Genomic DNA, 25,821 nt, shown 5'->3' on the forward strand with positions numbered 1-25,821 from the left:
AGAATATTTTGTTACAGATAATTGTTCAAGATATGCTTGGTGAAAATCTGATCCTGTTGAAGTCAGTGGGAATTTTGAGATTGACTTCAATGGGGTCAGGACCTTTTGAACTGAATTAGGTTGTCTTACCTATGCGTTAGTGGTCTAACTGCACACATATCCACCATTCCAAAAGGATTGCTAGGTCTGGGCTAGCTATCAATACACAAATAAGTAGCTCTATCCATTTTTGGTTTTCACAACAGTTTTATTTGCTACAGGCTGCCATGCACCTAAATCCCCAGAAAATAACTTGCAAAGTTGTGTAATCATTGTACCAAGACCAACTAAAGAAGAGACAGCAAAGAGACAACTGTGATGAATCGCAAAAAGAAAAGGAGTACTTGTGGCACCTTAGAGACTAACCAATTTATTTGAGCATGAGCATTCTGTCTGTACTACTTCCGAATTGTAGACAGTTTTATTAAGTTTTCTCATAAACATACTGTGTCCTGGAAAGCCTATATGTATATGGATGCAATCAAGGCTTGTCTACACTTTAAAACACTGCTGCAGCTGGGCTGCTGTAGCACTTCAGTGTAGACATTACCTATGCTGACAGGAAGGGTTATGCTTATGCTCAAATAAATTTGTTAGTCTCTAAGTCTCTCAAGTACTCCTTTTCTTTTTACAGTACTGTACTGTATTTGCCTGGATTTTTTGGGTTTTGGGTTTTTTTTTGGTCTCTCCTGCTGCCTGGTTGCGTACTTGCAGTTCCAAATGAGGTGTGTGGTTGACTGGTCAGTTGATAACTCTGGTGTTCGTAACGCTGAGGTTCTACTGTATAAAGATTATGGGTGATGTAAACAAGCTTTTTGGTGAACCCCTGAAATGTAAAGAAAACAGTTTTGGGGAGTTCAGAAGAAAAGGGATCTGACCTAAACTGAGGTATCAAACCAAATTAGGGGTTTTGTAAGAAAATGGGGGAACTAGTCGGGTAGTTCCCATGGAAGATGAGGCCCACAAATTAATAGGTTTAGAAGAATTCTACTAGCTCCGCTCCTCTGACCTAAAATCGTGGTTAACGGACAAGGACAAGAGACATAACTGTAGCCAGGAAGTGGGCAATATGCGGATAGCTGGCCCAGGTTTGATAAAAAAAATTCAAGGGACAGTGGCACAAAGTTGAATGGAGAAGGAGAATGGGCTAAACACAGACCTGTGAAGGGAGGCAAACCCTAATTGGACCCAACAAAGGAACATAGGGATCTGAAATGCTTTTACTGTAACAAAAAAGGTCATAAGATGTTACACTGTCCAGTGCTGGAGAGACCAGGGGCTAGTGATAGCCTACAGTGGGTCCAGGGGGCAGTGACTCTACCAATGGAAAACCCAGATCCAGCCCTGACAGTCAGTAAACCTGATTATTTCAGATGCAAAAGGAGAATGAAAAGTTTCCCATTGGAGATGGATGGGGAAAAGGCCCAGCGGTTGAGTACAATGGAGCCCAAGTAACTGGCACACCCAGAGGTGGTGGACTCCTCAAGAATCATCCCTGATATTGTCATGACCATTCAGGGAATAATGCCAAACCAGGGGCCTAAGGATGTCAGGATACACTCCCAGCTACTGACAGAGGTCTTGCTGACGAATGACTTAGAATCCTGGCTCAAGGCCACTTGTGTGGTTACTCGGAGTGTAAAACAGAAAGCAGCAGCCCTTGGCTCTGACCCTGGGCTGCAAGCTAACAGGCAGAGAGGCAGCTCTGAGCTGCTGCCTGGCAACCTAAATACATGCCCTGGGACTGAGCTGAATCCAGCTGATGAACTAGGGTGACCAGACCGCAAGTGTGAAAAATTGGGACAGTGTGGGGGGGTAATAGGAGCCTATATAAGACAAAGCACTAAATATCGGGACTGTCCCTATAAAATCGGGACATCTGGTCACGCTATTATGAACCCGAGGGAAAGTGGGTTCCAGTGACCAGGCTGAGTCAAGTTGCCCAGCTCCTGCTAGGGAATTCCAACAGTAACAATTGACTTACCCCTCTCCAGAAAACCTAGGGTTGCAGCTGACTCTCCTGGCAGCCCTCTGACAGGAGGTCACCTGGAAAGGTTTCTCTGGGATCAGCTGCTACTCTACAGGGAGTGTATGCTCCCTGGGAATGTTGAGCCATGGGGAATACTGAGACAATTGGTGGTACTGATTTAGGCTACTCAGCCTAGCCCATGATATACCTTTCTCAGTGCACTTGGGAATACAGAACACTAAAAAGCACTTACTCCAGAATATCTACTGGCCTTGGGTTTCTGAGGCAGTGCAAAAACACTGCAAGTCCTGTGACCCATGCCAGAGAGTAAGGAAGGGCCAGGACAAGGGTAAGGCTGTCCTAATTCTCATTCCCATCATAGAGGAACCCTTTCAGACGGTTATGGAGGACCTTGGGGCGCCCCTTAGCATAGTTACCCAGATGGAGAAAAAATATATTCTGATAGTAGTAGTTTACACTACCCGCTATCCAGAAGCGGTAGCTCTGTCTTCTATAAAGGCAGACAAAATGACTGATGCCCTGCTAGAAGTATGTAGCCAGGTAGGGTTTCCTCATGAGGTTTTGACGGATCGGGGGCAAACTTTACATCTGTCCTACATGAAGGGACGAGAGAGAGATGTGGGATTCAACACTTCTGGTCACCTTCCTACCACCCAGATTAACAGGCTATTCGAGAGATTTAAAGAAACCCTTCAAATGTTGAAAATTTTTGTGGACCCACACCGCAGCGACTAGGTTAAATGTTTACCTTAGCTGGTGTTTCCCTATTGGGAGGTTCCCCAGAAATCCACAGGATCCTCCCCTTTTGAACTGCTCTCTGTATGGGAGGAGAGTACAAAGCCCCCTGGCCCTAACGAGAGAAGAGTGGGAAAGTACAACCTCTCCCGACGAAGAGTACATAATGAAGCATGTGTTGGCCTTTCGGGAAATACTCACTGAGTCCCTGCATTTCACCCAGGAAAATCTAGCTTAAGCTCGGGACAAACAAAGTTTGATATGATCACACTGCATATGCTTGGACATATGATACAGCTGAGAAAATTATGGTGCTCATTTCAGTGCACAAGAATAAATTCCATGCTGCCTGGGAAGGACTGTTTTAAATCAAACATTTCAATGAGGTAAACCATGTGGCTGAGCTATCTAAATCGCTCCCATCGACACTGAGTGTATGTGTGAACATGACAAGATATTACGGCAGAGAGAATCTGGCCCTGGGAGGGGAAAGAGGAGGTTCTCCTCATAGATTTGGTAGCAGAAACAGGGGACAGCCCCTCCCTGGACTCCTCATCTCTCTCTGATCACTTAACCCCCACGTAGCAAGCAGAACTCAGAGCAAAGCTGCAGGCTTACCACTAGGAATTTTCCAATAAGCCTATACACATCTTGCCTGCTGTCCAATTAAAAGTTCATCCTTCAAGATTACTGGGAAAACAGCCCAGAGCCTGGAGAGAGAAATTGCCGATATGCTGGAGTCAGGGATGATCCAATGGCCAATAGTCCATGGGCATCCCCCAATGTACTGGTACCTAAGAAGCCTGGGTCAGAGTCTGTGGAGATTACAGAAAGCTCAGTATCATCATAACATCTGATACATACCCCATGCCTAGAACAGAGGAGATCCTGTCCAAGTTGGGAGGAGCCCCAATTCCTGACCACAACTGACCTCAGTAAAAGTTACTGGCAGGGGCCACTGGCCTCAGATGCTAGGCTTAAATCAGCATTTACCACCCTAATCGGGCTCTGAGTTCTTGGTCCCACCTTTTGACCTCAAGGGGGCTCTAGCTACCTTCTAGCAACTAGTAGATGATTTACTACATGGGATGGGGGTGTTTGACCTGGCACACACAGATATTTGCATCTTCAGCCAGACATGGGAAGAGAATGCGACCCATGTAAGGAGCATGCTTCACAGCATTCAAACAGCAGGCCTGACTGTGAAGATGGAGAAATGGAAGGTTGGAATGGCAGAAGTGGGGTCTCAGTCACAGAGTGGGGAGGAGCTGCATAAAACCAGAACCTACAAAAGTAGAAGCCATTAAGAATTGTCCCACTCCCAATACAAGGAAGAAAAGATACAATCGTGTATTGAGATGTCAGGATATTACAGGAGATTCGTCCCTCACTTCAGAACCCTGACTGCCCCATCACTGATCTATGTAAAAAGGGTGAACCAGGATCTGAACACTGTCAACAGGCCTTCTGCGAACTGAAGAAAGCCCTGAGTACAGACTCGGTTCTGGTAAGCCCAATCTTTGACACATCATTTGTGGGTTTTAGAGACACCTTTGACATAGGTCTGTGCCCATGCAAAGGGATGAAAAGGGGGGAGACACCTCATTATGCATCTGAGCAAGAAACTGCTTCCCTGAGAGAAGGCCCTCAACAAATTGCAGCCCTATCTTTTCAGATGTTTCATTGTGTATACTGATCACTCACTTGGTTGCATCAAATGAAAAGATGAATGCCTAGTTGCTAAAATGGAGCCTGGTGTCCCAAGATTATGATATGGAAATGCTTCAGGTTAAAGGGAATGCAAATTTGGTCACTAATGCTCTGTCCAGGAAATAAGTTAGTGGGTCCCTGTGGTGTCCTGGACAGCCACCCTTGTTAATGTCCACTTGTCTAAGGGGGAGATGAGACAGATGTGAGACTTGAAAGTGTAAGTAGTTCAAACAACTAGATTTAAATGTGCCAGACAGGCATGGACTTTGGGGACAATAAGCATTAAATGGGTTTCCTGTCCAACCTTCTGAAGCTATGCCCTTAGGACAGGGCCATTGAACGGTGATTACCAGTTCCAGAGTAAGCAAAAACAAGTTAGCAGAGCCGCCTCTGTGAATTTTGCTGTACAGTCCTAATCCATTAGTCTTTGTGAGCTGGTAGAAATATAGATCAATGGGGATTCTAGTTTAATTTTACAGACACACATTCTAGAGGAAAAAGAACAAGGCAGGATGACAGCAGGAGACTGAAATGATCATTTAGAATTTGCTCTGTGACACTTTCCTTACCTACATTTCTCAAACATTGCACGGTGACAGCAAATCCCTTTGTCCGGGGCAGCAGATGATACTTGAGCTTAGGCAGGCCTTTGGCTTCAGCAACCTGCATGCTGATTTGGTGCTTCTGCTCTGTGAATCTCGTGCCCTCACAGTGTATCAAGAACTGAAAGCAAGACAGGGCTGTAGTTACAAAACCAGCTCACACATTGATCACAAAACAAACAGTCACTAGTTTGGGTTTCTTTAAACCTTCCTTCTTCTTAGCTGTATTTTGGGAATGAAGTGGGTGAAAGGAAACAAAAATCTTGAAATACCTTACTTTCCTCCCAATAGCTCTTTTGTCTGGTATTACAGCTCAGACTACGGTGATCTGTGGAATTTTGAGCAAGAAATGCAAGTGTTTCTTTCAATAAAGCCACTCCCTTTCTTATATCATCACAGCAGACCAAAAAAAAAAGTTCTCCAGTGATAACAGAGGCTGGTTACCATGAGGAGCACCAAGGCAGTGCACTAGGACTTCTGTTCTGACTGAGTAGTATACATATTATCATCATCATCTCCTCAAAGGGGATGTACTAGAGACAGGCCCAAACCAGAACTTCAGATTCCAACTCCCCTCAACTATGGGAAAGTTCAAATCTAGATCTCGATCCATATTTCATGGTTGGCCTCTCAGGCCCATTCCCAATAAATATTTACAGAAGGGACCCATCTATGACAGTCTATACTATTATGTTCACCACTTTTACAAGACTACGATAAATTATGTACAAAGTATGCCTTGTGAGGTATCATTTGAAACATCAGCCTGCTGAACATTATTGTCCTAGTAAAGTATGTGTAGCAACACTATATGAGAGGTTATAAGAGTCTACTGTATGATGGTTACTGAAGTGTGTTATAATTCTGCGTAACACCCATGAACCAGTTTTTCAGAGACAAAAACTCACTGGCCCAGCCAGGTGTTAAAGAGTTATCACCGGCTTAAGCAGCCATTCTTCACTAATGGGAAGGTGCAAATAAGAAATTTACATTTAGTCACAGAGATGGTCCAACCCTCACATCCGCAAAAGACTACTTGTTGCCTGCACCCCAGTCGGGGGTAATTCTCAAAGAGGGGAGGGTGGTATGAGAGAGAGAAAGAGACAGAGACAGAGTGGCCCTCATTTCACCTCTCCTCCATGGCATCACTGACTCTCAAATCACTGAACTAAGCGGGAAGGGTCCCAGGCTGAAAGGAGACTCAGCTTGTGAAATTTACAACAGCGTATGGCGAGACAAAACCTTTGCTTTTAAATTCACTTAGCTTAAGATATTAGCCTGCATTTTCCTCTTATTTTCTTTTGTAACCAATCCTGACTTTTATGCCTCATCATTTGTAATCACTTAAAATCTATTTCTGTAGTTAATAAACTTATCTTATTGTTTTGATCTTAACGAGTGTGTTTGGATTAAAGTGTGAGGGTACCTCCATTTGGGATAACACTGCTATTGCATGTATCATTAACTGCTGAAATGAACTTTCTATGAGCTTGCATTGCTCAGTAGTGTGCTAGACAGTACAAGACACATTTATGGGGGAACAAGGCTGGGACTAAGGATGTGCAGGTGTTGCCTTATATGTAATTCATGAAGGACTGGTCAGAGGGCTCCTGTATTTAGCTGGGGGTGAATTTGCATGCTGAAGGCTGGGAGAGCAGGCCAGGAGTGGATGTTCTGACAGCATAACAGTTTAAAAGGCAGCTCAGACTAGAGAATTAAGAGGACACAGCTGCTCAACAGTCCAGATTGTACCGTGGGTAATGTCACACCATCATCACTAATTTTCCACCAAGATGTCATTTTCTTCCACCTTTTAAAGTTCAATAGCATGGACAGCTACAAAGATACATGGGCTGTAAGATGCTGAGGAGGAAATAGCTTTTTGGGGAATAATCCCATTCACATTCCATCAATATAAACCATATAGCCTGAGGGTTTGATACCTGAACATAGTCATGACACAGTGCTCCCAATGAGATAACAAAGATCAGTTATTTTAATTTCCATAGAGAAGAGGAGCTGTACTAACCTGCATCATGGCCCTGTAGAGCCCCCCGGCTACAGCACAAGTAATTACATGTAAATGCATGTTTCCTAGTGGTGAGATGGGTGTGAACAAATCCTGGCTCTTAAATAGCCTTGGTGCTAGAGAGGAAGTATATGCCCATCCATTGGTTAGAGCACCAGCCTTGGGAGAGCTGGGTTCAAGTCTGTGCTCTGCTACAGACTGCCTGTATGACTGTCATTTAGTTTCTCTCCATCTCATATCCCCTTTTTACAGATGGGGAAAACAGCATTTCCCTACTTTACATGGGTGTTTCAAGGATAAGTACATTAAAGATTGTGAGATCTACAGATACTGCAGTAATGAGGGCCATATAAAATATCTAGAATGGATAGGAAGGGTTCTGGCAAGTCTTTAGGGGAGCCCATCCTTTTATTGTGTCCTAAGAATCTGACTACACTCTTCATAAGAGTATTGTACGCAAGACACAGAAGGTAATATTTCCACTTAACACAGCACTGGTGAGGCCTCAGCTTAAGTATTGCGTCTAGTTTCAGGCACCCACACTTAAAGAAAGATGTGAACCAACTGGCAGGAGTCCAGAGGAGAGCAACAAAAATGATAAAAGGTTTAGAAAACATGACCCAGAAGGAAAGGTTGAAAGACTTGGCTTGTTTAGCCTAGAGATGAGAAGGCTGAAGGGGGACATGGTAACAGTCTTCAAATACATAAAAGATTGTTATAAAAAGAGGATGGTGATCAATTGTTCTCTATATCCACTGAGGGCAGGACAAGAAACAAGCAGCTTAGTTTACAGCAAGAGATATACAGGCTGGATATTTGGAAAAACTTTCTAACTAAAAGGGTAATTTAGCACTGGAAGGTTACCTAACCTAGGGTGATTGTGGAATACATATCACTGGAGGCTTTTAAGAACAGCCTGGACAAACACCTATCAGGGATGGTCTAGGTTTACTGCATGCTGTCTCAGTCAAAGGGATGGACTAGATGACCTCTTGAGCCATAGGCACTGACTCCATGGGTGCTCCAGGACTGGAGCACTCACGGAAAAAAAAATAGCGGGTGCTCAGCACCTACTGGAAGCCCTGCAGATGAGCTCCTCCCCATCCCTCCCAGCGCCTCCTGCCCGCCGTGATCAGCTGTTCAGCAGCATGCAGGAGGTGCTGGGGGCGGGAAGAGGCAGGGCGGGGGTTTGAGGGAAGGGGTGGAGTGGGGGTTGAGCACCCCCTGGGAACTATGGAAGTCGGCACCTGTCTTGAGGTGCCTTCCAGCTCTACATTACTATGATTTCTATGATTCCCAGCTGCAGATGCAATTACGTTTTATCTATGAATGTGGTGAGGACAGAAAACTATAGACCCGTAAATGCAGTGCCACTAAACAGTGTCCCATCCTATATAAAATATACCATTTCTGGTGAAATTATTCATATATGAGAGCCTAAAATGTAATTTCCCCATCAGCACATGCATGAGAACAAATTGATTGCTGGAAGATTAGTGGAAAGTAAACACAAAGGGGCTGAGCATTGCCAAAGTGAGCTTATTTTTAAATGAAAGGAAATATTTTGTGGCATTTGACTAACTCTACTAGTAACACAGAGCAAGGATTTGTCCCACAGAAATTAGAGATGGATCATCTGCTCTAACCCCCAATGCACCATGCTCCTGCAGTATACACATCTTGTTAAATATGCAGATGAAGCATTCAGAAGGTGATGAGAAAATCCCTTCAGCAGGTCTAACCGGTTTCCTTTCTGTATCCAAGGTGCTATTCCTATCTCCTCATTGTTCTCTGACTTTTTCTGGGAAGTTCATGAAACACTAAAACAAATTCACAGCATTGGCCCAGTGAAGGCCTGTTGCAGTTATGTTCTCTGTCCCTCGAGAAACAACAGTGCCCTAAACTCCACTCCCCTGTCACCACTTACCCAAAAATTTTCAGGGTAATCCCGGATATTGAGCAAGCTCTGCATGACAATTTTCCGATCTTCCTCCCATTTACGCTTGCAGAAGACTATCTCTAGGAAATACCACATCCAACCAATGATAGGCACATAAGAAAGTTCCTTTTTTGCAAGCACTTTGGAACTCTGCAAGGAAGAGCATAAGAAAAGCATTACATTGTTTCTTTTAAAAAAAAATAAAAATCTGTTTATTGAATTTTATGGGTACATGACACACAAAGGGCCAAATGCCAATACACTGACTCACGCTGAATAGTATCTTACTGTGCAGCTTGTATCATTGGTTTTAACACTCAAAGGTTCTTCACAACATCAGGTAGGGAGCAGAATTTGGCCCCAACTATGTGCATAAAAGGAGGTTATATACAATTTTAAAAACCCACATCAGCTAAATTGTTTTGGAAAGCGAGGAACTCATGCAAGGGGTTAGGCTGCCAGTCACAAAGAATTAAATTCTTGATTTATCCAGAGAACCAGTACAGCATGGGCAGTGGCAGCACAAGCTCCTTTAAGAGATCCTGCCAATATGCTTCCATGCTGGGCTAACAGGATTAGATGTTATGAGGGAAAGAGAACTTCTTTTTGCAGGTCTTTGTTATTGAATCTGAACAATCTGTTGTTGAATTTTTTGACTGTCTGCATCACAATCAGCAGTCTACCCATACAACTTACAAAGTTCATGGGGAAAAATTTAGTTACGTATAGGCTTTTCTATAGCTCTCATCACCGTATTCCCTCAGCACCACTCATATATCAATGAATTTCTCTTCACAATACCCCCATAGAGAAAGGAAGCATTGGCTCCATTCTATAGATGGGATACAAAGAGATTCAAGTGACTTGTCCAAGGTCACGCATGTGGTCTATGATGAAGTCAGTAATACTACTCTCAAGTCCCAGTCCAGGGTCCTAAATGCAATACTTTCCTTCCTCTCAAAAAACAACCTTTCCACAATGTGTTTTATTGTTCCTTTCCTCCCTTCCTAACCAGCTCAACTCTAAACGGTCTTGCAGTTTGTTTGGTTATTTAATGGTCAGAATGAAGAATAAAGCTGTGTGAAATGTTGCTCCAGCACTGACTGAAATAAGTTCCATTTTCTACAGGGTAGATGCAGCAATAAGGGGGTCCATTGTGCATTTGTTCTATCATCATAAAGCGCTGTAGCCAAGTGCTTGGACATCAGATTTGACTAGTGACAATGGGTGAACTCGACATTCAAGTAATGACTATCAGAGATACATTTGCTTTTTTCATTACTATGGCAATAGAGACAACTTAGTTCTCGTCTTCTAGCCTCATCCTTCTTTTCTGCTCTCCCCACCTTAGAAAACTTCTGTAAGTAATTAAGCTACCTACAATACTAATGAGTCTAGAAGGCAAATATACGTCACTTAGCTTTATTAGTAACAGCCACACAGAAGCCAAGGAGAGCAAATGTGGGGAAGTCAACTTCCAAAAACTGGAAATAGGAATTAAATTTTTCCAGTCATCCAGACTGCAGCACACAGACCCCCGCTCTCCCTCCCTCCCTCTCAGTTCTATTAGTTAATTAGTAGTGATGGGCCCAAAGCAGAACCCTGAACCCTCTACCCTCACAGCTTGGGGTGGGGGGGTTTACCATCAGGATCTGAGCTTCATGGCTGAGGCCCAGCTCTGTTGATCAGTGATCTGATGAACACCCAGTTAAGAATCAATTTGTGCATGAATCTGGCCATTTTTGTCTCATTCATATTTGTACAAGTCTGATTCCAAAAATCAGTCCAGATATTTGATACTTACAATAGGCCCTACCACGCTGCAGCAACTATGCTGAGCATGGCCCAGCTCTCCAGGGGCCCTTCCTGCCCCTAGCATTGGTCCTTCCCGTATAATTGTTAGCTCCCTTGTCTCGGTCTCAGTCTCAGGATACCCCTGCATCCATTCCCACCTGCTAGGATACCTTTCTACCACCAATACTCATCACCTACTACCTAGGTATATGTTATTTGGATTGCCAGGAACCAGGTACAATGATGAATCCACTTCACAATATTTCATAATCATTAACCAACAAACCCTTCCGCCCCAAAGAAAAAAACCCATTGTAAACATTTGACATACTTAACATATTTAACTTTAAAGGGACGCTCTTCTTTTTTTTTTAGTTCAGTTTTCAGGTACAGTACCCTTTAAATGTGGTGATTTCTTAACTAATTTGTTAGAAAAAATAAGGGTTTTTCTGCTAACATTCAGAACAGTCTCTTAAAATGGGCCTGAGCATGCAACAGTAACAAACATGCTGAGCTTCACTTCCCTTCTCCTCCCCGCCTGCCCCCCAACCCCCCACTCTTGCCTGATGCCTTTTTAGTTTCTGCTTTGCTATTACTAGTAAACACCCTCTGGCAGAGCCTGGGAAGGATATACATCAACAAACCAGTGAAACTCACTAAGTGGTCTCAAATGCACCAAGTACCAGAAAACAAACAGGAAAAAATTAGACAAATATTTTTCTTTGTCTTTCATTATAGTATATTTAGTGGTTATTTCTATCAGTAACTATTTTCAGATGGAAGCGTGACTTTCAAGTTGCTTGCGTCTCTTTAACATAACATTACAGTTCTTACAAAAAACAAACCGTCTAAAAGAAAAAAAAAATGCACAGTTAAGGTCATATGTCAACTGCACAACCTGAACTCTGTTCCTTTAACAATACTTGCCCCTCTTGTTTCCAATCAAGTGCTGACCAGGAAAGGCTGCGAGGGTTACTTTGTGTTTTTGGAGCATTCTGGGATCCTCAGATAGCAGATGCTATAGAAGTGTGAAGGACCACAGCATTAAATGGGAAAGAAACCTCATGGGTGCATAGAGTGCAGTGTAAGGAAATGGGATGTATTGTATTATGCATTAATTAGAAGCAGTCACAAACTATACACTGCCTCACACTAAACAGTTACAGAGCTATATATCCACATTTAGAGCATGCCTGTTGGGTATTGTCAAGGTGTCTGCAGAAAGCCAACTGTACTGCATGAATATATTAAAGATTCCCCCTTCCCCCTGCAAAAACTCGAAGTGGACCTTGCACTGTGCCAAAAGATCAACAAATCCAGGCTGTTTCACACCAGCAAAGGAAGAAAATTTCAGCTAAGATCCCTCCCTGACAGTACCCTGACCCCAGATATTTAAATCTAGGAACCATTAACTCAGGTGCCTCAGCTAATCTCAGCTGCTACAACCATAAGGTGGGGAAGAACCATGTGGTATTCCAAATAGCCACACAGCTTTACAGAACAAAACCAAGCACCTTGAATTGCAGCTGGAAGCAAAAAGAAAGCCAGACCAGAATTAGGTAGGCCAGGGGTGGCCAACCTGTGGCTCTGGAGCCACATGCAGTTCTTCAGACGTTAATATGCGGCTCCTTGTATAGGCACCAACTCCAGGGCTGGAGCTACAGGCGCCAACTTTCCAATGTGCTGGGGGGGTGCTCACTGCTCAACCCCTGGCTTTGCCACAGGCCCTGCCCCCACTCCACCTCTTCCTGCCTCCTCCCTTGAGCCTGCTGTGCCCTCGCTCCTCCCCCCTCAGCCCCTGGAGCCTCCTGCATGCCACAAAACAGCCGATCGGGAGGTGCGGGAGGCACCGGTGAGTGAGAGACGCAGGGAGCAGGTGAGGTGGGGAAGCTGATGACGTATTACTGTGGCTCTTTGGCAATGTACATTGGTAAATTCTGGCTCCTTCTCAGGCTCAGGTTGGCCACCCTTGAGGTAGGCAAACATGTTGCCCAAAAGAGGGAACAATCTTTGTCTTGTAATACACCGATAATAGTCAATATGTACTGTACCGAAAAGCAGAAAAGATAAGATTGACCTGCAACAGGGCCACTGCAGCACAGCTTCAACGACAATTGAATACAAGGGTAACGGTGAAATTCTGCGTTATGCAAAAGGTCAAAGTCGATGATCTCATGATCCCTTCTGGCGGTAATCTGAGTCTACATAGGTTATGCCTCCAAAGCACAATAAAGGTTCTAACCATTTCTTGTCACCATCTACTGTTTAATTATGCTGTCTTAGCATATGCAAAAACTCAGAGTTACATGCGGTGGTAAATTCTCTATTCTCCCCCATTTTTGATTAAATAGAAAATGACATGCTGGAATGATGGTTTAAAAGTATTTAAGTGAATATCTATGCTAGAGATAAGGAACGTATGCAGAGGCAATTTGGACACTTGAATTCTGCCCAGTATGCGAATACTCAAGGCAATATTGGATTTGTTTCTTGTTTTCTTCTGCCAACGGCTTCCCCCAAAACTTCGTTTTTGCACTGAAGCGGATAATCTCTCTTAGATGCATATGAAGAGAAACTAAAGCATCTTATGCTATTTTGTGCCAGAAGTCTGCATTAAGTGTAGAAGGAACTCTCTAATTACAGAGAACTAACTACAGGAAGGAAGCTTTTCAATGAGATACATTAGCAAGACTGTTCTCGTGTGGGAGGAATAAATTAGACTTGTAATAGACAAATTATCCCCTCCTTTCTCCCAGTATATAGAACTAGAACCTGCTCTGTGCATATATAACATGCAGAAGAATGGAGGAAAGCATGCATCCACAGAATTTACTTTATCCCATTATCACTCCTTTTAATGAACTGTTTCTTTGTAACATACTAATCCTCTTCTGTAGCCTTTAAATTTCACCTTCCCTGCAAGAGAAATTCCATTGACCACCACCGGGTGACGGCACATAAGATATTGCCTTCCTGCAGAAAAGGAGGGATTTTAAGGCTCCAGAACTATATTACAATCGCATATGTGATTACCAGGATGCCTGCAGGGATTAAAGCTGGATGATAACAGAAAGGATATATTTCTTCATATACTCAATCCAGCTCGGAAATGAATTAGCTTTGGTTGTGTATGCACTTGTATGTTTAGTTACAAACACCTGTGTGATCAAGTTCCACTTGTATGAATGGCTGCAGAAAGCAAATTTCAATTTTACATATACATGAGTAACCACAACAACTGAATTTTAGATTTGTGCAAGCGTTTGCATACTTATCCACTTAAAGAAAACCCCTCGTTACTTATCTGTGTAGTCCCAGCTAGCTAACCAACACAGCTTAAACCGTGAACACCACATACTGACAGAAAACTAAACCACTTAAAGAGCCAACAACAATTTGTTTCATAACTTCAAACTGCTAGTAGCAAATAGGCTAAATCTGACTGATAAATTATTTGCTGTGAAATGTTTTGATGATCTGATTGTTGTGCTGTTGTGACCTGCACTGGATGTGCCATGTTTGTCTTTCTTCCACAGGACAGAAGCGACTTTGTCTGTACAAAGTGCAAGCTGGTCTCCATATTGGAAGAGAAGATTGAAGGTCTGGAGCAACAGATAACGACCCTGCGTTGCATACGAGAAACTGAGGATTTTCTGGACAAAACTCAGGATAGCTTCTAGGGGCACAAAGCTCTACAGATATAGAGCAGGTTGCACAGAGGAGCCAAGAGGCCAGTGAAGAAGCTTGGCAACATGTTACCTCCAGAAGAGGTAAGCGGAATGTCCGGGTTCCAGTAACACAGACACAGGTAACTAACCGCTTTCATGTTCTCTCTACAGGTATCGTTGCGGAGAGTGGACCAGATGATATGTCTGGGGCGAGAAAGCAGAAGGAGACTCCGCTGGTTGGAAGGCATGAGATGCGATGTCCTGAGGTTGGGGGTTCCACGACCACCACTCCCAAGAGGAGAAGGCAGGTGGTGGTGGTCGGGGACTCTCTCCTCCGGGGGACTGAGTCATCTATCTGCCGCCCTGACCGGGAAAACCGAGAAGTCTGCTGCTTGCCAGGGGCTAAGATTCGCGATGTGACGGAGAGACTGCCGAGACTCATCAAGCCCTCGGATCGCTACCCCTTCCTGCTTCTCCACGTGGGCACCAATGATACTGCCAAGAATGACCTTGAGCGGATCACTGCGGACTATGTGGCTCTAGGAAGAAGGATAAAGGAGTTGGAGGCGCAAGTGGTGTTCTCGTCCATCCTCCCCGTGGAAGGAAAAGGCCTAGGTAGGGAGCGTCGAATCGTGGAAGTCAATGAATGGCTACGCAGGTGGTGTCGGAGAGAAGGCTTTGGTTTCTTTGACCATGGGATGGTGTTCCAAGAAGGAGGAGTGCTGGGCAGAGACGGGCTCCATCTTACAAAGAGAGGGAAGAGCATCTTTGCCAGCAGGCTGGCTAACCTAGTGAGGAGGGCTTTAAACTAGGTTCACCGGGGGAAGGAGACCAAAGCCCTGAGGTAAGTGGGAAAGCGGGATACCGGGAGGAAGCACAGGCAGGAATGTCTGTGAGGGGAGGGCTCGTGCCTCATACTGGGAATGAGGGGCGATCGACAGGTTATCTCAAGTGCTTATATACAAATGCACAAAGCCTTGGAAACAAGCAGGGAGAACTGGAGGTCCTGGTGATGTCAAGGAACTATGACGTGATCGGAATAACAGAGACTTGGTGGGATAACTCACATGACTGGAGTACTGTCATGGATGGTTATAAACTGTTCAGGAAGGACAGGCAGGGCAGAAAAAGTGGGGGAGTAGCACTGTATGTAAGGGAGCAGTATGACTGCTCAGAGCTCCGGTACGAAACTGCAGAAAAACCTAAGTGTCTCTGGATTAAGTTTAGAAGTGTGTGCAACAAGAGTGATGTAGTGGTGGGAGTCTGCTATAGACCACCGGACCAGGGGGATGAGGTAGATGAGGCTTTCTTCCGGCAGCTCACGGAAGCTACTAGATCGCATGCCCTGATTCTCATGGGTGACTTTAATTTTCCTGATATCTGCTGGGAGAGCAATACAGCGGTGCATAGACAATCCAGGAAGTTTTTGGAAAGCGTAGGGGACAATTTCCTGGCGCAAGTGCTAGAGGAGCCAACTAGGGGGGGCGCTTTTCTTGACCTGCTGCTCACAAACCGGGTAGAATTAGTGGGGGAAGCAAAAGTGGATGGGAATCTGGGAGGCAGTGACCATGAGTTGGTTGAGTTCAGGATCCTGACGCAGGGAAGAAAGGTAAGCAGCAGGATACGGACCCTGGACTTCAGGAAAGCAGACTTCGACTCCCTCAGGGAACGGATGGCCAGGATCCCCTGGGGGACTAACTTGAAGGGGAAAGGAGTCCAGGAGAGCTGGCTGTATTTCAAGGAATCCCTGTTGAGGTTACAGGGACAAACCATCCCGATGAGTCGAAAGAATAGTAAATATGGCAGGCGACCAGCTTGGCTTAATGGTGAAATCCTAGCGGATCTTAAACATAAACAAGAAGCTTACAAGAAGTGGAAGGTTGGACATATGACCAGGGAAGAGTATAAAAATATTGCTCGGGCATGTAGGAATGATATCAGGAGGGCCAAATCGCACCTGGAGCTGCAGCTAGCCAGAGATGTCAAGAGTAACAAGAAGGGTTTCTTCAGGTATGTTGGCAACAAGAAGAAAGCCAAGGAATGTGTGGGCCCCTTACTGAATGAGGGAGGCAACCTAGTGACAGAGGATGTGGAAAAAGCTAATGTACTCAATGCTTTTTTTGCCTCTGTTTTCACTAACAAGGTCAGCTCCCAGACTGCTACGCTGGGCATCACAAAATGGGGAAGAGATGGCCAGCCCTCTGTGGAGATAGAGGTGGTTAGGGACTATTTAGAAAAGCTGGACGTGCACAAGTCCATGGGGCCGGACGAGTTGCATCCGAGAGTGCTGAAGGAATTGGCGGCTGTGATTGCAGAGCCATTGGCCATTATCTTTGAAAACTCGTGGCGAACCGGGGAAGTCCCGGATGACTGGAAAAAGGCTAATGTAGTGCCAATCTTTAAAAAAGGGAAGAAGGAGGATCCTGGGAACTACAGGCCAGTCAGCCTCACCTCAGTCCCCGGAAAAATCATGGAGCAGGTCCTCAAAGAATCAATCCTGAAGCACTTACATGAGAGGAAAGTGATCAGGAACAGTCAGCATGGATTCACCAAGGGAAGGTCATGCCTGACTAATCTAATCGCCTTTTATGATGAGATTACTGGTTCTGTGGATGAAGGGAAAGCAGTGGATGTATTGTTTCTTGACTTTAGCAAAGCTTTTGACACCGTCTCCCACAGTATTCTTGTCAGCAAGTTAAGGAAGTATGGGCTGGATGAATGCACTACAAGGTGGGTAGAAAGCTGGCTAGATTGTCGGGCTCAACGGGTAGTGATCAATGGCTCCATGTCTAGTTGGCAGCCGGTATCAAGTGGAGTGCCCCAAGGGTCGGTCCTGGGGCCGGTTTTGTTCAATATCTTCATAAATGATCTGAAGGATGGTGTGGATTGCACTCTCAGCAAATTTGCGGATGATACTAAACTGGGAGGAGCGGTAGATACGCTGGAGGGCAGGGATAGGATACAGAAGGACCTAGACAAATTGGAGGATTGGGCCAAAAGAAATCTGATGAGGTTCAATAAGGATAAGTGCAGGGTCCTGCACTTAGGACGGAAGAACCCAATGCACAGCTACAGACTAGGGACCGAATGGCTAGGCAGCAGTTCTGCGGAAAAGGACCTAGGGGTGATAGTGGACGAGAAGCTGGATATGAGTCAGCAGTGTGCCCTTGTTGCCAAGAAGGCCAATGGCATTTTGGGATGTATAAGTAGGGGCATAGCGAGCAGATCGAGGGACGTGATCGTTCCCCTCTATTCGACATTGGTGAGGCCTCATCTGGAGTACTGTGTCCAGTTTTGGGCCCCACACTTCAAGAAGGATGTGGATAAATTGGAGAGAGTCCAGCGAAGGGCAACAAAAATGATTAGGGGACTGGAACACATGAGTTATGAGGAGAGGCTGAGGGAGCTGGGATTGTTTAGCCTGCAGAAGAGAAGAATGAGGGGGGATTTGATAGCTGCTTTCAACTACCTGAAAGGGGGTTCCAAAGAGGATGGCTCTAGACTGTTCTCAATGGTAGCAGATGACAGAACGAGGAGTAATGGTCTCAAGTTGCAGTGGGGGAGGTTTAGATTGGATATTAGGAAAAACTTTTTCACTAAGAGGGTGGTGAAACACTGGAATGCGTTACCTAGGGAGGTGGTAGAATCTCCTTCCTTAGAGGTTTTTAAGGTCAGGCTTGACAAAGCCCTGGCTGGGATGATTTAACTGGGAATTGGTCCTGCTTTGAGCAGGGGGTTGGACTAGATGACCTTCTGGGGTCCCTTCCAACCCTGATATTCTATGATTCTATGATTTGGGAGTGCTCTGTTTTTGAAATATATTTCCCCAAATCTAAAACAATCTGAGGGTACTAGAATGGACTTGAGGGGGCATTTCCTTAGCTCCCACAGCAGTCCTCATAGAACCTTAAGTATGTTTAATTTATAAGGCTTTACTTTCCTGAATTCAGTAATTCTTCAAAGTTAATGCTGCAATCATATTTTCTCTCTCTCTCTCTCTCTCTCACACACACACACACACACACAGAGATCTGAGTGACAAAACTTGCACAAACTTGCTTGCACGAATCCCACTTTTATTTCCTGAATTCGCTTTTATAAATAATGCTCAAAAAATGAGCAATTAACATTCATGTGAGACATGGGTCGCTACTGGACAGTGACCTGGTAACACAAAAAAGTACCTAGCCCCATGTCTGAGTCTAGGATTATGCTCAATGCCTTTGAAAGTCATCACAACTGTTCAAAAAGTAATTTCCTCATGTTTCATTTTTATTGCCATGTGCAGAGATTTAGAACAATTAACCAGGGCTAAGAAGAATTATCTGACTCATCTGCACTCCATAGGGTGTTGTTTTTTTTAAAATAAGAAAATTAAAATTAAATTAATTTAAAATGATGGTTCTGTACCGAAGAATTTTCTCCCAGATGATCAACCTCAATAAAATTATGACTACCCACCCCTTTTTGAAATATATTCATTTTGCAGCCAATATTATGAATTGCTCAATGGATAATGTACACCAGTCCAAACTTGATGCTTTGCTGAGGCAGACAGTCCACTGGCATTCGGAGTACACCACCATCACCACATATTATACAAAAAGAAAAGGAGGACTGTGGTACCTTAGAGACTAACAAATTTATTTGAGCATAAGCTTTTGTGAGCTACAGCTCACTTCATCGGATGCATTCAGTGGAAAATACAGTGGGGAGATTTATATACACAGAGAACATGAAACCCATTGTCACCTAGCAGGCCAGTGTCAGAGCCAGAAATAGAGCCCAGATCTCCTGAGTTCCAATCAATAGGGGTAGAAATGCCTTATCTCCACTGTTTCGCAGATATTTATCTGTTAAATTGTTCTAACCTTTTCTTTTCATTTTTTTTTAAGGTTCCCTGTACTATATATATATATATATATAAGTGACAGTTTTCTTCTACGGTTTCTTACATCCATTACCTTCCTTGAGAACACAGCAAGTCCCAAGCATGATGAAAAGGTTATAAAAAACTCTTCCAGAGCAGCAAGAAGCTTATAGCTGATTCAGTAAAATGCACAGTCTGAGGAGTTTTGGTAATAATTTTCCCCATTTTTTCCTGCCTCTGAGTGTGACAAGGGCATTTTTATTATTAGGTCCCTTTATCATAATTTTACAAGATTTGTGCTGTTGCTTGTAAAGCCCCACAGAGGCTCAGAACATAGGGAATAACACTGAGGTGAGAAAATATGGAAACCCCATCTCCCATACTCCAGCACAAAGGAAATGTCAGACGAACACTAGTCCATTCTAGTGTCGAGGTTTGGACAGTGGTCAGTAGCAAATGCTTAAGAGGAGGATATAAGATAAATGTAATGGACTACTGTAACATGCTTATGGGAGGCAGAGGGTGAGGGGAGATAGATGCTATCTTCCTAACCCCTAGCTGTTAGGGTACATCTTCACTGCAGAGTTAACTCAGTTTCTGACTCAGATGTTGCCCTTAATCTCCTCCCACCACAAACAAACCAAATGCTCTCTGAATTTGGAGAGGTTTTCTGTTTGGGCTAGCTGGCCATCTTGGACTGTAGGCTAAACACTGAATCGGGGTTTCACTCATGCTGGTAACCCACCCACTTTGCAGTGAGGACGCAAGCTAAATGTCTCAAATGCCAATAGTCCTCCAGCGTCTTCCCACAATGCCCTTGTGTGTGTTCAGGACAGACAAAATCTCCTACAATTCACTGGGGAAGAATTGCAGAGCACTTCAGTTTACATCAACACAAAGAACCATGGGAACTGCCCCCCAAAATCCTAGTGAATGACAGGGGAGTGCAGCACCAGTGAGGACACTTTTGAGGATGGCTTTGCAGTGAAGCTGCTCACATCCAGGTGAAGCTAAGCTGACCCAGACTCATGTGCTGACCACTCAAGTTAATTCTGCAGTGAAGACATACTTTAAGTGGTTGGCTTCTGGCCTGAATCACGAAGGTTAATATCCCATGTAGTAATAATTGTGGATATCTTAACCATATAAAAATGTTTAGTCTTTTTAAAAATCTTACTGAATCGTTGAGCTCAATGAAATATGGTAGCAATGAGTTCTACAGATTAAGTTCTACATTAAAAATATTTCCTTTTATTAGTTTAAACAGTGCCTTTTTTTGGATGCTTAAGTGACCCGCTCCACACCATTCATTCATTCTTCTGTATACCATCATCATATCACCTTTTATTCATCTTTCCTCTGGATAGTCCTAACCCGGTCAATCTCTCCTCCAATGGAAATCTTTCCAAACTAGGAAAGACAGCAAGATGGAGGGGGAAAAACACTAAGATCAAGTAATGCCTGAAAAGAGCTGTATGAAATTTGCACACAAATCTGGTTATTTACTAAAATATGAATGTTTTCTGTACAAGTTAAAGGTGAAATTTAATTGGTTTAAATGCTAATCAGAACTCACCCCTAAAACCCCAAATCTTTCACAAAAGTTCCAACCACAGAGAAAGTCGATTTCATAGTTGTGATTAAGGATTACGATGGCATTCTCTTTCCCGTACTTGTGGTAATTCTCTGGGTCAGTGTAGAGGGTGCAATCAGTGCCTGACCACCATTCCAGCAACATCACCATCTCTGGAACAAACAACAAATAATAAATGAATATATAAATTACATGTGCACTCACAAATCACTTACGCGCCGAAAGCATCACTTGCCTTTTACGGGATGTAGCAAAAGAAATCACTGCAGCTCATCTAGGTTGAATCTGCAAATATCAATCACACACTCATGCAGTTGGGCAGAGAGTGGGGGTACAGGGTTCGATGGAAGATAAGTAGAACAACACTTTCTACAGTGCCCAAGTTCTTTTAAAAAAAGCTTTTGAAAGGAACGCAGGAATCTGCTTCCATTTTGTGGGAGATCTTGCCAGCACTCTAGCAACTCTGAAGGCTGAGGTTAACCAACAACCTATAGTTAGGCTTGGAAGGATTAGATTTTTTATCGGTAAATGCCAGTAAATGTCAATTTCACTGTACACACACAACCCAATTAAAAAAACAACATTTCCATCAATAACAAAATTTACAGATATGCAAAGAAAAATGCTGCTGGAGAACTTAACAGCTTGATTTAAGGATATTTACTTTGTATATTTTGACATGTAATTTGACAATTTGCACTTTAATGGTTATAAAGCTTTAACTTTTTGAATCTCAAATATCTACTGTCATTAAATATCGTCTAAACCAGTTATCATCTGACCCTCCCCTCCAATAATTTCCCACAACTGTAAAAATTTAAATATTACCCATCAAAATTGTAAACAAAAATAAAAATAAAAAAATAAATCACATTTGGCCAAGTCTACCTATAGCACATAGGGCCTGATCTCAGCCGCCTTCTGGGGGTGTTCAGAATCTTGCTAGATCAGGCTCAGACTCTAGGGCTCTTAATCTCATCTGCAATATGAAAAAATATAATTGCATATTCAATTATTTTGTACTAGGGTGTTCATAAGGTACCATCCATTATTACCACTCATGATAACCACCTCCTGACCCTTTGCCTCTTCAGATACGAAGAAGAGAAGGATGAATACCCACTCCCCAGATCATATCCCTATAAATACACAACAGTAGTTTGTCTGGTAACAGGTGACTTCTGTATACTCACCAAGAGGTTTATCCTCCTGGTCAGGCAGCCAAATCAAGAGTGCTGGGCAGAGAGGCAGACAGGTGGGATCAAAGCCACAATGTTTTCCCCTTGGGTTAATATGGGCACTTGAGGCCCAGCCCAAAAGACTGATGTGAGTGAAATGAGCAGTGACTATTGTCACTGCAAGCACTCGTCCAAACCAGGCGGCAGTAGCAGCATTGACCCCACTCTCTGCTGGGCCAGAGCACCCTCTCTGAATATGGCCCTTCCTACTGCTGACAGACAGGAGGCACTCCTTCCAACAGGGCTTTAATACTGAGGAGGGAGGGGCCAGTCAGCTATTATGTTAGCAGCTGCACGTCAAGTATGTTACACACTGGAACAGCTGTCAGTTGGGAAGGCTCATTCTATGGCAGGGTGCCCATTTCATAGAACCACACTCTGTTGCCAGCTTTGTCTAAGGCTGCACACTTTGCTACTCAAACAGCAGCTTTCTCAGAAGACCCCGCTCCATGTAATTGGATCAGAATTAGGGACCCAATCCACCTTCTGCTGTACTAAATGGAAAGGCTCCCTTTGGATTTGATGGGAGTTGGATCAGGCCCTAGATGGACAAGTCAATAGCATGGGATGGTGTAAATGAAGGGAAATGATGAGGAAGTGAAATTTAAATGGACACTGTCCATTTATAAATCATTTATTTGAAAAAAATCCTTTCCTACTTCACTAACATATGTTATTAAAACAAAAAAAAGTAATTGTTTAATTGGTTATTCCCCACTTACGATATTTGTTTACTTTCTGAACTTCTCTCAGCCTGGACGATGAAAATAGATGAGTCAATTTCACTTTGGTTTACAGTTAGTTACTCCGGTGCCCATGGAGAGGCCTAACCCTACAATGTTTGGGTTGCAAACTCTTTGTGGAAATGTTTAAGTGAAAACAATTGGTTTCATTCTCAAGAAGAACACTTCTATTAGGAGCAGGTTTTGAAACCACATTAAACTAAAGCAGTTTAAGTGTGATTTAAAGTGAAGTACGTTCATCTTAAGGATTTGCACTGGTACAAATGAAGTCATTTTATATCAATTTAGTGACACTAGTGCGAGTTTTCTACTATCGGCCTATGGTAAAATTTTCAAAAACACCTGAATCCCGTTTTGAAGAGTGCCTAAGTTCCACTGACTTCCAATGAGACAGACTCATTAGTGCTTAATTTACTTTTGATAATGGGATTTAGGTACTTCTGAAAATTTTACTCCTGGCCTCAGAGTGCATAGGTAAAGATGTAGTTAGAGAAAGAGGGTCATAGTCAGAGGCATGGGAAATGTCAATTCAACCCCATTACATGAATTTAGACACCTTTACATTTGGGGCTTGTCTATATGATGCCAAAGTACACTAGAGGTGTGAGATTTTTAAACCACACAAACATGCTGGGCTTTACCTGCCCTGCACAGACCCTGCTGGCACGCTATAAAAGGTACCTAGTTCACATCAACACAGATTACAACATCAACACAATGAGTGAGTTGGGCTGATCATCATATACACATCTGCTTGGAATTCGGCCCAGAGACAAATACTGGCATTGCTTTCATACACTTGCAAGCATCCAAAGTGAAGACTAGAGTTTGGCTGTAAATAAAAGGGACAGCTATTTGCTTCTAGGTTGCTTCCATCTATTAGTCCAACGTTGCTTGCACTGAAGTCATTGCAGTGTTGCCTACTATCAGTTGTATCATGGGTCTCAATATCTGGTGTTCTGTTTTAAGTCCAAGATGCTGGATTCACAAGATTGCATGAGAATCTTGACATTCATTTATAAAAGTTTCTAGCTCTCCTGGGTGTGGAAAAAAAAGCTTGAAAATGTGACCTGAGTGCACCCTAACGTCTCAGAAACTAGAAGGCAAATAAAAACCCCAACATTTATCTATTTTTATAGTTTCATTTTTGAGTGCTTGGTACTGGCAACACAAAGACAAAACCCTTGTTGACTTCAGTGAGAGCTAGATTAGGTCCCGTGTTGGTGTTTTTTCTCAGGGACAGATGCTAGAGCTAAGAACGCTTGCCAAGAACAGTGTGGAGTGGTTGTCTTGGAAACAAAGGAGAAAAATTGGATCAATTAAAAAAAATTAATTAAAACCACACTTGTATACAATAAGAACACAAGAATGACCATACTGGGTCAGACCAATAATCCATCTAGCCCAGTATCCTGTCTTCTGACAGAGGCTAATGCCAGGTGCTTCAGCGGAAATGAACAGAACAGGACACTTTATCGAGCGATCCATCCCTGTCGTCCAGTCCCACCTTCAGGCAAAAATTGGAGCCAGGCCAGCCTTTGAAACACTTGAAATCTTTTCAGTTTAGTTTTCTAAACCAAGACAACTGGGAATAGCCAAGAACAAATATATTCCTTTTTTCAGTAATCCTTTGGTCATTAATTGCCTGAAACTTTGGGATGACATCGTTCTGGGGGGAGAAAGGCCACGTTGTACGTGCTAATGTTAAACTCAGATTAATAGGATCCTCCATCCAGACAGCAGTATCTTAACATGGTAAGACTAGTTAGTGTCTTATACAGTTTACTAGTGACTTCCCAGTGTTTCCTGCTTACTCATAATCACAGCAAATAACTATTTCTCTGTCAGAAAAGGACAAGGAAACGTCCTGCTAACTTTTGTTGCAATGGTTAGAGGTGGCGGTTATCATTGCAGGGTGGGTCTGAGCCATGTTAATGAAAAAATGCTTCTAAATGTCACTGTTTCGGAAAGCATCAGTTTCTAACAAGGACCAAAGTATTTCATTTGAGAGAGAATGCTATGAAGATACACAAATGAGTAAAATAAATGCGGTTAAGCCTCCAGAAATGATCCGCTAAGAAATTCCCTATAAGAAACAATCCTTTATTATAATTTGAAATCCTACATCTCCTGTAGTTTACATTTTTCTATTAGCTTTTTCCTCAAATTAAAAAAAAAAACATTTAAAAAAGTACCGAAACTAAAGCCTGAGTAATTTTTGATAGCATCTCTAAGACTATGTAGCAGGGGCAGAACAATAAGGATCACAGAGAGGAAGGAAATTTGTGGGGGGGGGGTTGGGGTTTTGCTCAGCTTTATATACAGTTGAGGAAGGCGGGGGGGAAATCTGTTAATTCATTCCCTTATCCTCTTTTGCTACCCAATTCATCACTTAAATCATTTAAGAAGTTCAAGGGAACAGATAATGGTGTACGACTTCTCCAAACAAACTGCACTTTATCTAGATGAGAACCTTTTAATGAAGGTCACCCTGTTTTATTCCAAATGTCACTTTCTCTTTTTTTTTTTAAAAGAATCTGAACTGAGCTGATAATACATCAGGATGTTCATTATACAGGGTACTTCACATGCATGTAGCATTTTAATTACATGTTTTCAACCTCAAATACATTCCATAGCAGAAAGACTCCATTTGTGCTACCTTGGTGTGACCCTGTATGATTTTTCCTGAGAAAATACTGCAGGATTAAACCTTTTGCCTCCTGTTCGCCTAGTTATTTATAATTGACATACTTGTTCAGCTGCTGCAGAAAACATGCCCCAGAGTAACACTGTATGCTTTTTTATTAAATGCAAAAAAAGCAGTCTCTGAAGTTCTTAACATTCCCCCCCCTTATTCTTCCCACTCC

The 25,821-nt window shown here is 43.2% G+C and overlaps 1 protein-coding gene across 7 annotated transcripts in view; it reads right to left on the reverse strand.

Moving 5' to 3' along the window:
- AGPAT4 (1-acylglycerol-3-phosphate O-acyltransferase 4) overlaps positions 1-25,821 on the reverse strand; it is a 155,069-nt gene that overhangs the window by 36,040 nt on the left and 93,208 nt on the right. For 6 of the 7 annotated variants that reach the window (XR_012158120.2, XR_012158118.2, XR_012158117.2 and 3 more), the window contains 3 exons: positions 20,953-21,122; positions 9,033-9,194; positions 5,044-5,197 (listed from right to left, as the gene is read on the reverse strand). Coding sequence is in view for 1 of the 7 variants with exons in the window: in XM_073337852.2 (XP_073193953.2) it covers positions 5,044-5,197; positions 9,033-9,194; positions 20,953-21,122 (486 nt within the window). In the remaining 6 variants the exon portion in view is untranslated. Of the gene's footprint in view, positions 1-5,043; positions 5,198-9,032; positions 9,195-20,952; positions 21,123-21,858; positions 22,201-25,821 lie in introns of those variants that run through there. The other variant, XR_012158122.2, reaches the window with a different exon arrangement.

This window comes from Lepidochelys kempii, chromosome 3 (genome assembly GCF_965140285.1).
Source record: "Lepidochelys kempii isolate rLepKem1 chromosome 3, rLepKem1.hap1, whole genome shotgun sequence".
Lineage (NCBI taxonomy): Eukaryota > Metazoa > Chordata > Testudines > Cheloniidae > Lepidochelys > Lepidochelys kempii.